At 43.5% G+C, this 17,620-nt stretch overlaps 1 protein-coding gene across 1 annotated transcript in view; it reads right to left on the bottom strand.

Annotated features, from left to right (window-relative positions):
- Positions 1-17,620, bottom strand: part of anos1a (anosmin 1a) — a 94,209-nt gene that overhangs the window by 44,535 nt on the left and 32,054 nt on the right. Inside the window, exons 3-4 of the mRNA XM_075477034.1 lie at positions 9,586-9,651; positions 4,416-4,638 (exon numbers count right to left, since the gene is read on the bottom strand). Of these exons, the coding sequence (XP_075333149.1) occupies positions 4,416-4,638; positions 9,586-9,651 (289 nt within the window). The remainder of the gene's footprint in view (positions 1-4,415; positions 4,639-9,585; positions 9,652-17,620) is intronic.

Genomic DNA, 17,620 nt, shown 5'->3' with positions numbered 1-17,620 from the left:
ATCTCCTCCTTCACATGAGGAAAGTCCTCGATTCTGAGGATTTTTATTGGCTTGCATGGCTTTATTCCTTTCCCTACACTCCCGCCAATAGGTTTGGCATAGTTATTATGGCGCTTGACGGCGTATTTATGCGGGTTGATGTAAATGACAAGTATTTTGAAAACGATGTTGTGTGCAAGATGTCATTATTGAAAACGGAGGGGGGGAAATATTCGTTTCTCTAAATACCCGGCTATGTGTAAATGTGGCCTTAGTCTTTGTTTCATTTTAGTTCTGTTAATTCGGTATTCAGTTATGTTTTATTTTCTCCTTGTGTATTCCCTTGGTGTGCTCTCTCTCTCCTCAGTCTCTCTCTCTCCTGCCCTTTGCTCTCATTCACTCACCTGCAACCCGTTTCCAATCAACCACCAGTTCCTACTCCAGTAATCACCTCCCCATTATATATGTCTGTCTTGTCCAACCACTCCTTGCCGGATCCTCTTCATTTCCTTCTCAACTTTGTTCTTTAGTCTTGTCATGTCCCCTGGTCTTGTTTTGTCCCCCTGGTCTGTTATTTCTAGTCCGCCTTCCTCGTCTGTCCTTTTGGTAGTATTTTGTTGTTTTCCAGTTTCATGTCCAGTTTAGTTTTTGATATTCCAGCTTTGCTGCGCTTTTGGTTTATATTCCTTTGTCAAATAAACCCTTTAACTTTATTTTGCCTCCCATCGTGTCTGCACCTGGGTCCTCCCCGAAACACATCATGACATCTTCACCTGTTGGAGCAGCTAACTGAGCTTTGTAAAGGCCAAGTAATGCCTGGAATAAGACCCCAAATTAAGATGAGTTGAAGAGGAGACGTCTTAGGATGCTGAGCAGGAACCAAAGGGAGAAGGAAGTTTAAACCATTTATTCTCTTGATCATCATGGGAAATGTGAGATCACTGGTGGATAAAATGGATGAGCTATGAGCCCTGATGAAGAGCAGGAATGTCAGGAGACCTGGCTGCAGGAACAGCTCTAACAGCTCTCTGCTCAGCTTTAAGACTATCCGGGCAGACAGAGACTGCAGACAGAGCGGTAACAGGAAAGGAGGAGGATCACAGAGCTGATTAACAACAGATGGTGTAATCCTGGACCTGGCTGCAGGAACAGCTCTAACAGCTCTCTGCTCAGCTTTAAGACTATCCGGGCAGACAGAGACTGCAGACGGTAACACTAAAGGAGGAGGATCACAGAGCTGGTTAACAACCAGACCTGTTTTTCCTGTTTTGCTGAAAAGTGATATATAAATAAATTTCACTTCACTTCATTTCCTCAGCTTTTTGTGATCCCTTCTATACAGACAAACTCCACCTGACTCCGATTTGTAACATAACACATTTTAATGTAACTGAAAAAGTGTATCCAATAAAAAGTGGCCCCAAAGTCAGAAGATGTCATTTTAACAGGAGGATGTTTTCACATTAATGCTTCATTTAGGATTTCAGTTGCTTTTTTATCATTATCTTTTTTACGATGCACCAAACGTTTGAACAGTTAGCTTCACATATATTGATGCTATGTATCACCTATGCTACCTGGGGCCACTGCCCTGCATGTTTTTATGTTTTCGTGCTGTGATGTACCTCATTTAAATTAAATTTACTGTTCTCAACAGCTTGCCCTCACCTTCTGCACTAACCTGGTAATTGACCTTTTAGTTTGAGCCTGGTGTGTCTAGGCGGGGCAGCATGCAGGTCAGCGGCCCCTGAGCACCAGAGTTGAGGAACACTTTACCATACCATAAGACTGGTATGGGACTGGCACAGAAAGGGGAAAACTATTGTCCTTAGATATTGATTTTTTTTATCTTATTCCCAGCACAGATTGGTCCATATCATCTGAACTGAGAGTCTTAAAGCCTGGGCTGGTATCAAGGACACTGCACCTAGCTGGTCTTACTCCTACCTTTTACACAGAACCCATACTGTCACCATAAGTAAATACACATCCCATACAGCTCATATTACCTGAGGTGTACCGCAAGGCTCTATTTTAGGTCAGATTGTATTCTCTGTTTATGGCTGTGTTCAAAACCGTATACTACATACTACATACTTGCAAACTGCATACTTCCATTCTGCATACTGCATACTCATCGATCAGACTTTATGCAGAGCGTTTACCCACAATGCATTTCGCTCCTGCCCAAGCCGAAATTAAGCTCTAAACTCTGTAAACTTTAGCAACATTTGAAACATTTTCAGGCGAGAAAGTAGTCGTTTAGATCCCCAACGTGTTGTATCGTAATGGCTTTCCCTATGATAAAAGGCACAAGGTATTTTTTTTTTGTGAAAATAACCGGAATTGCGTTGCTCACCCTTAGTAGTGCCGAATTCGTCGGAACAAAATTGTAAATAGCCGGTATTTTGTCAGATTTTCAACACGTTGGGGTGACGGCCCACTTTACGACTACTTTCTCGCCGGAAGTGAACCTACCCTCGTTTTAGCCAGCTTGAATTTGCCGTTTTGACAGGAAATGACGATCGGCGACGCCACGTTACGTTGCATCTTGGGTAGTTTGAGTATGAGTAGTAACCTCATGATGCATACCCAACATTTCGGCGAATCTAGTATGCATCCGAGAACTTCTCGCATACTAAGTAGGAGTAGTAGGAGAAGTATGCAGTTTCGAACACAGCCTATGTTTCCCCGAGGCGGAGTCATCATGCATCACAACACGCAGCTATACCTTCAGCTGAGACCTGATGACCAAAGAAGTCCAGCTCCTGTAGTTTGCAGTTATCCACACATTTATCTTCTAGCCAAGATTACTGTAACTCACTCAGGGATTTCCTGCTCCAGCTGGACCAGAAAGCAGCAGCTCGGCTTCTTCCTGATTCTAACAGACATCCCATAGACCCTAGTCCTGGCTGCCCTGCACTGCTTCCCTGTACGCAGAATTCTCTCATCGGTTTTAAAGCTCTTATGGTTCTGACCACCAGCTATATATCAGAGATGTTGACCCCATACGGTCCACCTCGCAGTCGTTAGTCGGGGCTTAGATCTAGAGGTTAGCCGGGCCTTTGCTATCAGGGCCCCTCGGCTTTGGAACAACCTGCCTGAGGAAAGTCTTTTAAATCACTTCTTAAAACCCATTTTTATAGACTGGCATCCCAATGACCTTTATTTATTCGGGACCAAGCAGTGAAACTGCAAGGACCCTATTGTTTCTGTATGAGTTATTCTTCTTTTTCCGTCTTCCGTCTTCTTATTCTTTGCAAAAGGTACTCGAAAACTCATGAAATTTTGCAGGCACCACCTGCCAGTCGACAACATGAAAAAATCTGGATATTATTTTTTTGGGAGTCACTCATTGACTCTGTAGCGCCCCCTACGATACTTAAAAATGGTCCCCGCATTGGGGTTAGTTTCACGTGGGATGACAAAATTCGGTACACTCATTCATCATGCCCAGACACACAAAAAAGTCTCTTGTCGCCATGGTCCCACGTTCACAGGAAGGCGGCCATTTTGAATGGAAGGTGTGTTTTGGTGCCATTTTTGGCCAATTCCACGCCTTGCATATGATTGAACTTGTCCTACATATTTAATGCTACAGACTTCAAACTTGGCCAGGTTACTCTTAAGACATGGGGGGAAAAAATCATGGAGAAACCTCAAAGTTCGATGACTCGCCATCACTCACCACAAAAAATGAAGTTGCTTATAACTCCCAAATACATTATCCAATCTGTCCCAAACTTCATACGGTGAATGCTGGACCCAGCCTGAACGCGTACATATTATTATAGTGCCATCCACCTATAGCGCCACCTGCTGGTGGTTGGAAACGTCTTTTTTCCCCCACACCTCGCATTTGATCGAACTCCTCCTACAGATTTAATGGTAACAGTTCCAAACTTGGCCAGGTTACTCTTAAGACATGGGGGAAAGGATCATGGAGAAACCTTTCCAAACTCTGAACGGTGTGGGCGTGGCCAGGCGGTGAAAATCGTGTGATGGCGTTTGTGGTTTGAAAGCCTTATCATCATCGCAAGGTCATGAAACTTGGCACATATGTCCACCCTGACGACCTCGTACGTATGTGGGCGGAGCAAAATGGCTCAGTGGCGCCCCCTAGAAATTTTCAAAAACTGTTCCGCATTGGGGTTATTATGTGCTCGTACGTACGCAGAAGGTATCGTGCGTGTGGGCGGAGCTGCGCGACTACGCCCTCCAGCAAATGCCCCAACGTGCGCACAGGCTCTCTCCCGCTCAAGGCTGCTTGTTTTTGAAATTTTCAAATTTTCTTCCCATTAATGTTGTCCTTTTATTCCTCGCTGTTTGGTTCTCATCTTACCCTGAACTGGTAATGGTTTGGCTCACAGTTTCCTCCACCTGGTCTGTCACTGCGCCTTTTAAACTCTGTTTCGGTCCCTATTGACTGAACTTACCCTTGTAAAGGTCTTTGGGAGACTGGCAGGTGTGTCCACAGCCGTTCGAGCAGCATTTCTTCTGGGCAGAACATTCTCTGTCACGGTCACAGCTCTCCACACAGGCGGCTGCAAAGCCACCGGCTCTCTCTGGAGGCGGACAGCCGCCCTGTTTCACTGGGAGCACCGACCGAAGGAACTCACAGCTGGTCACACACTCCCAGTGCTTCTTGGGAAACACCCGCTTGAAGAGACAGATTAGATTAGAGTTCATGATGTTCTTTTTTAATCCCAAAAACGTTACTAATATCAACATGTAATGTTCCTCTGAATGGAAATAATCCCATTTGCACCCAGATGGAATCTCTTAAGCGTTGCCTTCACTATTTAGCCTCCCTTCCCCCTTTGTTACTCTAAGTCTAAAGCCTCCCAACTATCAGTGTTGTTTTACTCAGCATTCAGAAGACTCATTGTTTAATTATGAACACTTTTCAGTTAGTTACGGATTATCGATGTGGTGAGCGCTCACATTGCATGTGTATTACAGAAAATAACCAACAAACTGACAGCAGTAGAGACTCTCACTAAGCTGCAGAACACATAAAGTGGATATTAGGGACCTTTAGTGTGAGAACACAGCTATAACCAATTCTACACCCTTTTCTCTCCGCATAGACCTCGGCTTGTTACAACCAAAAAGGTAAGTTTGAATTTAATCAGGGCTTGTGTTCTAAATGCATCATGCTTCTTTAGATGAAGTTGGTAAAACAGTGGGATGAAAAGTGGTTGCTGCACATCCACAGTCTTTAGCTAACTCTGCTGGAACATTAGCCTCAGATAGAGTTTATCCACTGATAGAGTTTATTGATGCTGGGAACCCTGCTGTGCTGCTGCTTCTGGATCTCACAGCGGCCTTTGATACAGTAGACCATGCAGTCCTTGTATCCCACCTTGCCCAGTATGTAGGCATCCGTGGCACCGCTCTCCAATGGTTTAGGTCATATCTGGCAGGCAGGAGTTTTGCTGTCATGATTGGTGACCTCTGTTCCTCAGACTCACCCTTGTCCTGTGGGGTACCACAGGGTTCTATTCTCGGCCCTATTCTATTTTCTTTATATTTGCTATCCCTGGGATCACTAATCGAAAAACACGACCTGTCCTTCCACTTTTATGCTGACGACCTTCAGTTATACTTGCTAATGCGACCAAATGATGACACTGCTTTCTCCAAGCTTCTGGACTGCATCTCAGACATAAAGCAGTGGCTTGCACAGAACTTTTTACTCTTGAATGACGACAAGACTGAATGTATTTTATTTGGTACTTCAGTGATGTTAAATGCTTTTACTTTAAATTCTGGTTCTCTGGCCCCGCATTTTAAATCTCACGTGAAAAATCTTGGTGTTACATTTGATAGTGGGCTGAAGTTTGACAGACAGATCAGCTCAGTCGTCAGCACAAGCTTCTTCCAGCTCCGCCTGTTGGCCAAAGTGAAGCCCTTCCTCAGTCGGCAGGACCTTGAAAAGGCAATCCATGCTTTTATCAGCTCCAGACTGGATTACTGCAACGCTCTCTATGTTGGCCTCAGTCAGACCTCTCTGTCACGTTTTCAACTTGTGCAGAACGCTGCTGCCCGATTTTTAACAAACACTTCTAGGCGCAAACACATTACTCCTGTGCTATCGTCTCTCCATTGGCTTCCGGTACGATTCAGAATCGATTTTAAACTCCCGTTGTTTGTTTTTAACGCCACTAATGGCTTGGCACCTTCTTATCTGTCGGACATTTTAACTTTTCGCAACTGCGGTAGAACCCTGCGCTCTTCGGGTCAGCTTCTTTTAGAGGTCCCAAGGTCGAGATCTAAACAGTGGGGTGATCGTTCCTTTGCCATTGCTGCTCCTAGACTGTGGAACAAACTGCCCCCTGATATCCGCACCATCACTGATCTCGGCCTTTTTAAATCGAAGCTTAAGACCCACCTTTTTAGACTGGCGTTCAAACTCTGATTAGGGCCACTATGCATCCATTCTATCCGCTCTTTTTTAATTATCTTAATTTTATACAAATTTTATTCAATTAATTTTATTGCACTTGTGGAAGGCGTTTAATGCCCTGCAGCACTTTTAACACTTTTAGCACTTTTACCATTTCTGAATCGTGTTTTATGTTTTGTTTTATGTATTGTTGTTTTTATCCTGTTGTAAAGCACTTTGAGTACCAGTTGGCTATTGTAAAGGGCTATATAAATAAAGTTTGATTGATTGATTGATTGATTGATCCACTGGGCTCTGATATCCTCTGAGGCTGCTGCTGGATGGAAGATGCATGCTCCTCAGTGCAGCTGACAGCAGAACATTTCCACCAGAAGCTGGCTTCATCCGTCCAGCAGGGTGGATGTTAGTGGGCGGGTCTTAGCAGAGGAGGCGGAGTCAACTTAAGGAGAAGTAAGTACTCAAGTAAAAGTACTGTTACTTCAGAATAATATGACTGAAGTAAAAGTAAAAAGTAGTCATCCAAATAATTACTTGATTAAGAGTAAAAAAGTGCTTGATGAAAAAAACTACTCAAGTACTGAGTAACTGTTGAGTAACGTCTGATTTATTTGTTAACACAAGGATTCAATCAGACAGACAAAAATACTAAATAATCATCTTCAGGCAAATTAGAGTTCTTCCAATTGATAAAATGAATTAAAATGAATTAATTAATTACAAAATAGCTTAAATTAAGATAATCCAGGTAAATTCAAGAACTTCAATAAAAAATAAAAGAGACTTAGGAAATGTTTAAAACATATGTAACCCATATGTAACCTAAAAAACAAACATTCACCTATCCATGGGGGAAAAAAACTAATTTAGGAAATTTACCGCTACATGTTTCCTCAAGTTAGATGTTGAGTTTCTGCTGAAATGTGCGTTTGTTTTGGTTGACACAGAAGACACATAATGTAGCTGCTGTTTGGCACTCTTTGTAAGGTAAACATGCTTTCAGTATGAGGCTTCGTCTGTGTCTTCATTTCCGACCGTTAATTCTGACATTTTTTTATCTGTTTCTTTGTTTGTTTGCTACGACTGCTAATGCTAAAGCTAAACCGTCCCGCAGCTGAGATTGAGTATTTTGGCGGAAGTCTCTCTCTCTGTTAGAATGAAACATTAAAATGAGGCGTACGCGGGGGAATAAAAATAATGAGGCGTAGAATACCAAATAGGTAAGAAGAAAAGTAACCAGCTTATTGTAGCCTAATGTAGCGGAGTAAGAGGACAGTTTCTGCTGCACACATCTACTCAAGTAAAAGTAAAAAAGTATAGAGATTTAAAACTACTCCGAGAAGTATAATTTTTTCAAAAACTTGCTCAAGTAAATGTAACTGGTTACTACCCACCTCTGGTTAAATGTACATTATAAATAACAATAAAAGATATAATAACACGGGGCCAGGAGCAGCACTACACACCAAGCCTCTACCACTGCCAAGCTGGAGCGTCGACAGCTTGGCAGAGTCCTGTTTCGACCTTTTCATTGTTGCATTTACCTGCTGTTTTGTTGCTGTTGTACACATTTCAAACTAAGCTTAAGGTTAAATGTAAAAGATTAAATGGGTAAAGTTATTCTGGTTAGGCCAACATCCTAAAACTCACCCTGTTGGACAAGGTTTTGCATAAAAACATCATTTTCCTGGTTTACTGGCTGCTGAGTCCTGTCTCCTCAGCCAAATACCAAAAAATGTTGGAGAAACAAACCAAGATTGTGTCCTCATTTGCAAGAGTACAGTTTTATGTTACATAAGGTTTTTTCAGTGTGACTGGGCTGAAGTCAGGGGCGGTTCTAGGGGCAGGGCCACAGGGGCATTGGCCCCAGCTGAAATCTGATTGGCCCCCTGACATGCCCCTGTCCTGTCACTCATGTGTCTTTTGTCCGGTTCAGTTCCCGTCACAAAAACCAAAGAATAATGCTGTTTTAGAGGAGTGAAATGTACAGTAGTCACCCACATGCAACTTTGTGTATGTTTGTGGGAGAGATGATGTGTCACTTTACCATCATTAAAATTGCACTAACGAAGCTGCACTGTTGTTGCTCTGTATATTGGTTACTGTGTATTGTTGTACACACCTTGTACATTTTATATACATATATTTTTATTCTTTATTTTTTATCATTATATCCTATGTTACATGTTTGCATCTTACGCCGCAGCAAATTCCTAGTTAGTGAACACTGTTCACTAACAATGGCAATAAAACGAATTCTGATTCTGATTCTGATTTTGAACTGACAGTATTTGTGAAAAAGTAAAAAGGTTTTAAAAAATGAAATAAAGTGCTGGATTTTCTCACATGCTGTGTGTGTTTGAGAGCATTTTGTCTATGTACAGTAAAAATGCATGTAAAATTGGTTAGGATTTTTTTTTTTTTTAATTACGTGTTTAATTAAGTGTTTGGACATGGTGTGACTGGTGAAATATATATATACAGTACCTTACTAAAACAGGGAATTGTGTGCAAGGGTGTTGGACAAATTCTTGGCCCCTCTATGAACACTGTGGCCCCTTAATGGCCCCTTACTCAGAAATATCCTAGATCCGCCACTGGCTGAAGCATGATGTATTATTAACTTCACTTCTTTTACAGAATTAAGGCTTTCTTGCTTTGGTTACTGGATGCAAATGTACAGTATGTTACTGTAATATATGTGAATCATCCTTGCAGAATATGAACAGATATGATATCTGACACATTAACGATGACTGAAACCTCTGTTGGCGCTGAATTCATTGCAGAGATGTTGTTTTAAGTTACTTGAATGTGATTCTGTCAGATGAGGTTATAGAATCAGGATTTTATTAGAGCAGAGCGACAGTCTGGAAAGGCTTTAAGTGACCGTGAGGTGCCACGTATGGGCCCTAATGGGCTGATTTTCACTCCCAGTTTCTGACTAAAGAAGCTTCAATGGGAATTCAGCTGTATCAATATACACTTGTGATAAAAATGTGCAAAAAGATGAAATCTCGTCCGATTTTGGATTTGAAAGTCCAAGTTTTTTCAGACTAACACCAGAATCCATTTTTTCTTGAGTCATATAAACACACTTATTGAGAAATGCTCATGTTCTTAATAACCTGGCCCACAGAAAGTGCTCACAGAAGGCAGAACACACAGTTCATGGCGACTGATTGTGTGTCACGGTTTACCTCACACAGCTCTCTGCAGTTGTTTTTCTTCTTCAACCTCCAGGAGTCTTTGCACGGCTCCAGGCACTGTGAAAGTGAAAGCAGGGATTGTAAATATGATCAACAACTAAAAGTGAAAGGAAACATTCTGATAATCAGTATTTACAGCTTCCCTTACCACTGAAAGTGTCTCAGAATGTAATCCAATCAGCATCTCTATTAAAACTATTACTCCTAAATGGTAGAAGGAATTATTCCGACGGTGAGTTTCATCATCAAACAGGAAAGATTAGCTATTCCTTTAGATTATCTAGTGCTGTTGAAGGAAGCTTTAATGCCAGCAGTCTGTCTCTTAATGCAGATTAGAAGCGGTTGGCGAGCAGGGAGGAGTCTAAACCATTTGAGGAGTTGGTTACTTCCTCCATCAGGATGGACGATTGGTTTTGTGAGAGAGCAGTTTACCAAAGGAACCCAAACTCGCAGCAGATGTTTCGGCAGAACAGAATTCTAACTCGGATACTGTCATGTCCATGGGGGTTTTCCCCATGTTTTGAGTTCTTAGTTTTGTGTTTTATCATGTTTTAGTTTATTTCATGCCTTAGTTTTCTTAGTTCAGGTTTTGTATTTAGTTTTGCCCTTGTTTTCCCCACAGTTTCTGGTTCCTGAGTCCCCATGTTCAGGACATTAGTTCATTGTTCACCTGTCGATTTTTCTCAGCTGCATCCAGTCATTCAATCAAGCCACGCCACGCCACGCCACGCCACACCACCTCACGCCACGCCACCTCACGCGAAGCCCAGCCAAGTTAAGTGCTTTCATTCAGAAAATGGCGCCAAGCGATTGTGAGGTCTGACTTTTTCTGGATAAACGATTTTGTGATGCAAATGTATTACTCTGTTGACCGCATATTGTTTTGAGAAGCAAGACGCTTTATTTTTGTGGCCCCAGCCAACTAGCCGGACTACCTTTCGTCAACGCCAAAACTCAGCTGGAACTCGGCTCACAGGACGCAGCAGGGGGTAAGTCAATGTTCATAAATGATATTGCTAATATGGGATGTCATACAGCTTCATGTCAAAAGAGGCGAACTATCCCTTTAAGGCAATTTGCCCGAGTTATTTAGGGGTAAAACGTGCTAGAAACGGGAGAAACGGGCCGAGCTCGTTTAGGTCAAGCGCTTGTTAACGAGAGTTTGTGCGGTTTATACACTTGAAAACCACGGGTTCATTTTGTATCTTTCCTGTTAAAATGTATTTTGTTGAGATGTGAACAAAACTGTGTATGTAAAGAAATGTGGTGATTAGATAAACTGAAATGGCTTAAAGAGAACACATTTCACTGAGGTTGTGGAATAGTTGAATGTAAGTGATGTGAACAAAGAACCTGCCGAATTGTATAGTGAAGACTCATGTTTACTGTTTACATAGCTTTTATTTTGTGTAAAATAAATCAGACTCGGACACATTCTGGAGGAAAACAGAGACGCATCGTGTCTTCATTACTCCGCTCTTCACCTGCTTTTACAGGTAACATATTTGCCATCGCGGTCCCCATCCTCGGGACCCATAACAATTACATCCTTCATCTAATTTACAGTTCGGTAGAATTCCAATTTCACGTGCACGCCGTACCTTTTAAATGGAAACCTTTGATAGAGAACATTTAATGGGAGAAGGGCTGTGTATTCGTGCATGAAGGTTTATTCTTCTGCAGTGGTTCGTTCACAGACCTTTTGAGGTTGGTACCCAGTAGAAGATGCTGCCTGTTAACAGTGAAGAACTTCAGTGAAATTCACTTCACCAAATCATCTGAACCGATAATTGTTATGAATTATATTCATTACTCAGGACATTAGCTCTCCCTCACTTCAAAGTGTGCGTGTTTTACTGAAGGCAATCTTTTTGGCTGTTGACTGTGCTCTGTGCAGGTTTTGATGGGAACAGGTTGATGCTTGTGTGCTCGTGATTCTGCAAACAAAAAGTAAAAAGTTAATGGACATCTTCCTGTTTTCTCTGGCTGTTTCTGGAGCATGTCAAATGTTAACAGCATGGCCCTCTATAATATGAAACTCAATCCTCTGCTGGTAAACGGAGGCCACCCGGGGGAGCCAGTCAACGCTGATTGTAATTTCATGCTGTCATGAGAAACAGTGGGGAGAAGAATGATGTACAATAGCATCACAAGGACAAGAGTAAGTCGCAGAAGCACTTTAAATGCTTGGGAAACTTGTGCTTACTTTGGTTTGTGGAAACTATGTCTGCGTCTGGAGCTTGGGTTGATTCTGTTGTTGTTTACTTCACTTGCCGACTAAACGTTACACAAAACTAATTCAATTCAATTCAATAAAACTTTATTAATACCCAAAGGGAAATTATTTAGCTAACGAAATAAAATATAAACCAGCTGACAAACATGTAGAAAGTTGAAGTGTAGCAGAGAGGAAGGTGTGGTAGAAACTTTCAGAAGTCTCCATCAGTGGGTTGGGGTGTTGTTTCTGTAGCTTAGCAACTACTGAGCTGATGATGTCACACACAGCGTCAGCAGGTAACTCAGGTGAACTTTCTCAGTAGACAACATGGACAGAAGCTCACAGCCTCAGTGACATGTCCAGGATTACAGCATCTGTTGTTAACCAGCTCTGTGATCCTCCTCCTTTCCTGTTACCGCTCTGTCTGCAGTCTCTGTTTGCCCGGATAGTCTTAAAGCTGAGCAGAGAGCTGTTAGAGCTGTTCCTGCAGCCAGGTGTCTTCCTGATATTCCTGCTGTGTCCTCATCAGGGCTCCAAGCTCATCCAATTTATCCACCAGTGATCTCAGACTTTTCCATGATGATTAAGGGATGAAATGGCTTTTTTCTCCATTTTGTTCCTGCTCTGCATCCTAGATATCTCCTCTTCATCTAATCTTGATTTGGGTTCTTATGCCGGGCATTATATGGGTTTTGGAAAGCTGATTTAGCTACTCCAACAGGTTAACAACTTTCCTGTACCACAGTTAATTCATAGCCTTGATCACAGCTGTCATTTGGATTCTTTACGATTCCTCCCAGAGAGAGATTTTGAGTTGTAAGTTTCACATCTTAGTTTGGTTAATCTCGTTAATGATTTCACAGCCTTTTGTTTCCTCCGTGTGGAGCGATTCTTTGTTTGCATAACTTTTCTTCCTCTTCCATGTTTGGAAGACGTGCATGGGATCATTTCAAAGCCTGCATTGATTTCTCTGTCTCTGATGTTTGACCCTGTTCCCTTCAATAAAGATTGTTTATTGAAGAACCAGAATCCCTGCATCTGCATACTAGGTTCCAGCCTGGTCCTGACAAGTTTAATAATGTGCTTCAGTGGTTACCAAGTACTGCCAGTGTACAAGGGCAGGGATGGAGTCGAATTGTGTCGATTAGTCCTAAAATAGGCCATGTTGCTATCCACTGTTATAATAATTGTATTAAAGCAATGACACACACTAGCTTGACCCTATTCAAACATCAAAAGACAGCAGCACAGGCACTTTATCAGAATCAGAATCAGAATCGCTTTTTATTGCCAGGTATGTGGACACACACGAGGAATTTGACTCCGGTTACACCTCACTCTCTTTAGTGCAACAATTACAAAAAAATAGACAAAAAAATAGACATAGAACAAGATTAAATCAGAAGTGCAAATTGGTGCATGGTGCAAGGATGAAACACTGAAGTCCGGTTTTAGCTGTTTAACACAGAGACAGCCTGAGGGAAGAAACTGTTCCTGTGTCTTGTTGTTTTGGCGTACAGAGTTCTGTAGCGCCTTGCAGAAGGGAGGAGTTTAAACAGTTTGTGTCCAGGGTGTGATGGGTCTGTAGAGATGTAACCTGCCCGTTTCCTGAGTCTGGACAGGTACAGATCCTGGATGGAGGGCAGGCTGACACCAATAATCTTCTCTGCAGACCTTATTGTCCGTTGCAGTCTGTTTTTTTCCTGTTTGGTGGTTGATCCGAACCAAACGGTGATGGATGAACAGAGAACAGACTGAACAATGGCGGTGTAAAACTGGATCAGCAGCTCCTTAGGTAGGTTGAGCTTCCTGAGCTGCCGCAGGAAGTACAACCTCTGCTGTGCCTTTTTGCTGGTAGTGACTGTGTTGGTCTCCCACTTCAGGTCCTGAGAGATTGTGGGGCCCAGAAACCTGAAGGATTCCACAGCAGACACTGCGTTGTTGGTGATGGTGATGGGTGGCTTCTCCTAAAGTCCACTGTCATCTCCACTGTTTTTAGCGTGTTCAGCTCCAGATTGTTCTGACCACACCAGCAGACCAGCCATTCAACCTCCCGTCTGTATGCAGACTCATCACCGTCCCGGATGAGGCCGATGACTGTTGTGTCATCTGCAAACTTCAGGAGTTTAACAGACGGGTCTCTTGAGGTGCAGTCGTTGGTGTAAAGGGAGAAGAGCAGTGGGGAGAGTACACACCCCTGGGGGGCACCTGTGCTGATGGTCCGGGTGCTGGATGTGATGCTCCTCAGCCTCACCTGCTGCTTCCTGTCAGTCAGGAAGTTTGTAATCCACTGACAGGTGGAGGAGGGCACAGTGAGCTGGGTGAGTTTGTTGCGGAGGATGGCTGCGACGATGGTGTTGAACGCCGAACTGAAGTCGACAAACAGGATCCTGGCGTACGTCCCTGCAGAGTCGAGGTGTTGCAGGATGTAGTGCAGTCCCATGTTAACGGCATCATCCGCTGACCTGTTCGCTCGGTAGGCGAACTGCAGGGGGTCCAGCAGGGGGTCTGTAATGTCCTTCAGGTACCCCAACACCAGTCTCTCGAAGGACTTCATGACTACAGATGTGAGGGCAACAGGCCTGTAGTCGTTCAGTCCTGTGATGGTGGGTTTCTTGGGGACCGGGATTATTGTGGAGAGTTTGAAGCATGAGGGGACTTCGCACAGCTCCAGGGATCTGTTGAAGATCAGGGTGAAGATGGGGGCCAGTTGGTCAGCGCAGACCTTCAGGCAGGAAGGTGACACACCGTCTGGGCCGGGTGCCTTCCTGATCTTTTGTCTGTGAAAGACTGACAGAACATCCTCTTCACAGATCGTGAGTGCTGGTGGGGGGTCAGAGGGGAGAGGTGGTAGAGTGGCAGGTGATGTCAATGGGGGGGGGGAGGTGGAGAGGTGTGAATGTGTCAAACCTGCAGTAGAACACATTCAGCTCGTCAGCCAGTTGATGATTCGCTGCAGTGTTTGGGAATGGTCTCCTGTAGTTGGTGATGGACTGCAGACCTCTCCACACTGACGCTGGATCGTTGGCTGAAAGGCTGTTTTTAATCTTTTCAGCGTAGCTCCTCTTGGCTGCTTTCACCTCCATTGTCAGCGTGTTTCTGGCCTGGTTGTACAGGACTCTGTCCCCACTTCTGTAGGCCTCCTCCTTGGCCTGACGAAGTTGCCTGAGTTTTGCAGTGAACCAGGGTTTGTTGTTGCTGTATGTGCGGAAGGTTTTGGTGGGCACACACATGTCCTCACAAAAGCTGATGTAAGATGTCACGGTATCAGTCAGTTCATGCAGGTCTGAGGCTGCAGTCTCAAAAACACTCCAATCAGTGCAGTCAAAGCAGGCTTGTAATTCCATTTTGGCGTTGTTGGTCCATCTCCTCACCGTCTTGACCACAGGCTTAGCAGATTTCAGCTTCTGCCTGTAGGTCGGGATAAGATGAACCATGCAGTGGTCAGAGAGTCCCAGGGCTGCACGGGAGACAGAGTTATATGAGTTCTTAAAAACAGTGTAACAGTGGTCCAGAGTGTTTGTGTCCCTGGTGGGACACTTAATATGCTGTTTATATTTTGGCAGTTCGTGGCTGAGGTTTGCTCTGTTAAAGTCCCCCAAAACAATGAGCAGAGAGTCCGGGTGTTTTTTCTCCACGTTATTAATCTGGTCGGCCAGGTGTTGTAACGCCTCAGTAACACAGGCCTGAGGAGGGATGTAGACTCCGACCAGAACAAACGAGGAAAACTCCCGCGGCGAATAGAACGGTTTACAGTTGATGAAGAGTGTTTCTAGTTGAGCACTGCATGATTTGTTTAGGACTGTGACATCAGTACACCAACCTTCGTTAATGTAAAAGCAGATTCCACCTCCCCTCGTTTTCCCCGTAAGCTCCGTTATCCGGTCCGCTCGGTGCAGGTGAAATCCAGGCAGGTAGAGAGCAGTGTCCGGGATGTGCTCACCGAGCCAGGTTTCGGTGAAGCACAAGGCAGCACATCTGTTGAAGTCCGTGTTGGTTGTATTGAGGAGCTGCAGTTCGTCCACCTTGTTCGCCAGAGAGCGGACGTTGGCCAGGTGAATAGACGGGAGCGCAGTGCGAAACCCCCGCTGCTGCAATCTGACAAGTGCGCCGGCTCGCTTCCCCCGATGTGTCCGGCGTCTCCAGCGGAGACCACAGAGAGCTGCTGCTCCTCCAATGAGTAGTTCTGTTAAGTTTTCCGGATCGATGAGAACCGAAGAAAAAACTTTGCTGGTGGTTATACCAATGTTTAGGAGTTCTTCTCTGGAGTAAGTGACCAGAGAAGGAGCACAGAAAACACGACAAATGCACAAAAACGTAAAAAACACGAGAGAGCGAAGTACCGAGGCAGCCATCCGCGGCGCCGTCTCCATGGATTTCTGGATTTTGGACTCTATTTATGAATAGATATAAGATGGAAATAAAATAGAGAAGGTTAGCTACCCTAAAGCTGATACACAGACTGCTTTAATACAATGTAGATGCAACAGTTATCAAGATACATTTTTGCAGGATGGTCACTTTCAGGACGACTTTTGTATTAACTGGGAGAATACAATTGATATAGTTATGTCTGACATGTGTAACTGTGGCAGTGTGGCAGCTATGCAGAAAATAAAAAAGTATAAAGCAAGAAATATAATCAGAACAGAGAGGTTTCAAATCGCCATGCAGATTCATCTGGCTTAGCTGAAAACTATGCATCCATCCATTTTCTATACCCGCTTAATCCAATTTAGGGTCGCAGGGGGCTGGAGCCTATCCCAACTGTCATTGGGCGAGAGGCGGGGTGCACCCTGGACACGCCCACACTCACTCCTAAGGTCAATTTAGAATCAGCCGTTAGCCTAAAATGGATTTTTTTAGCCGGAGTACCTGGAGAGAACCCCCGCATACACAGGGAGAACCCTCTAGCTGTGAGGCGATGGTGCTGACCATCACACCACCATGTAGCCCTTTTATTGAAAACTAGGGCAAATCATTTTCACTTTAATGCATGACCTAAATCGCTGGTTGGAATTTAGAAATATAACTAGGGCTGGGCGATAACTCGTTATTATAGCGTTAACTCGTTATTATCGCGTTAACTCGTTAATTATTTAACGCTGATAAATACTTTATTGGACATTAATGCCGGCTTTTATTATTGTAAAATTCTGTTGCTGTCTGCTGCGGAACCGGAAAAGAAAGACCGTTACAGGTGCTCCTCGGTCTGTGTATGAAGCTCACGGAGCTAACCAGCGCTACTTCCTGTTTTACTTGTTTTACTTATTTAAAAAGAAATTTAAAAAGAAATTCCTGCATTTACAGCCAAGTTGAATTGTCTTCTCAGCGTAGTAGTTCCAGCCTAAAATATCACTTAAAGGCAAAACACACAACTGATAGCAGCAAGTCATTCAAGGAAACAGACAGTGGAGCGAGGCTTCTACATAAAAACTACAGAAAGATGCTGATGTTAAAAGTGTGTTTGCACAACAAATCTTATGGCACTTTCATTCATATGGCAGCACATTTAAAATAAAACTAAATGCTAAAAGCTAAAAGCTATACACTACTTTTGAATTCATTTTTTGATTTTGCATACAAATGCGATGAATCGCGATTAATCAGGGTAATCATGTGATTAATTAGATTAAAAATTGCAATCTAATCGCTGTCAGTTTCCCAAAACCTAAAGTGGTTGGGATGATCTGGAGACGCCATTAGTTTGTCTCCGATATGTCTCATTAGATGCCTCACACCATTAATAAACTCCCAAAGCTGAGCAATGACAGGGGAAGTTTCGTTACACCCAATTGAAGTGGTGGT

The sequence above is a fragment of the Odontesthes bonariensis genome, chromosome 11 (genome assembly GCF_027942865.1).
Source record: "Odontesthes bonariensis isolate fOdoBon6 chromosome 11, fOdoBon6.hap1, whole genome shotgun sequence".
Lineage (NCBI taxonomy): Eukaryota > Metazoa > Chordata > Actinopteri > Atheriniformes > Atherinopsidae > Odontesthes > Odontesthes bonariensis.
The sequence above is the reverse complement of the archived record's forward strand: the minus strand, read 5'-3'. Positions and strand labels throughout refer to the sequence as shown.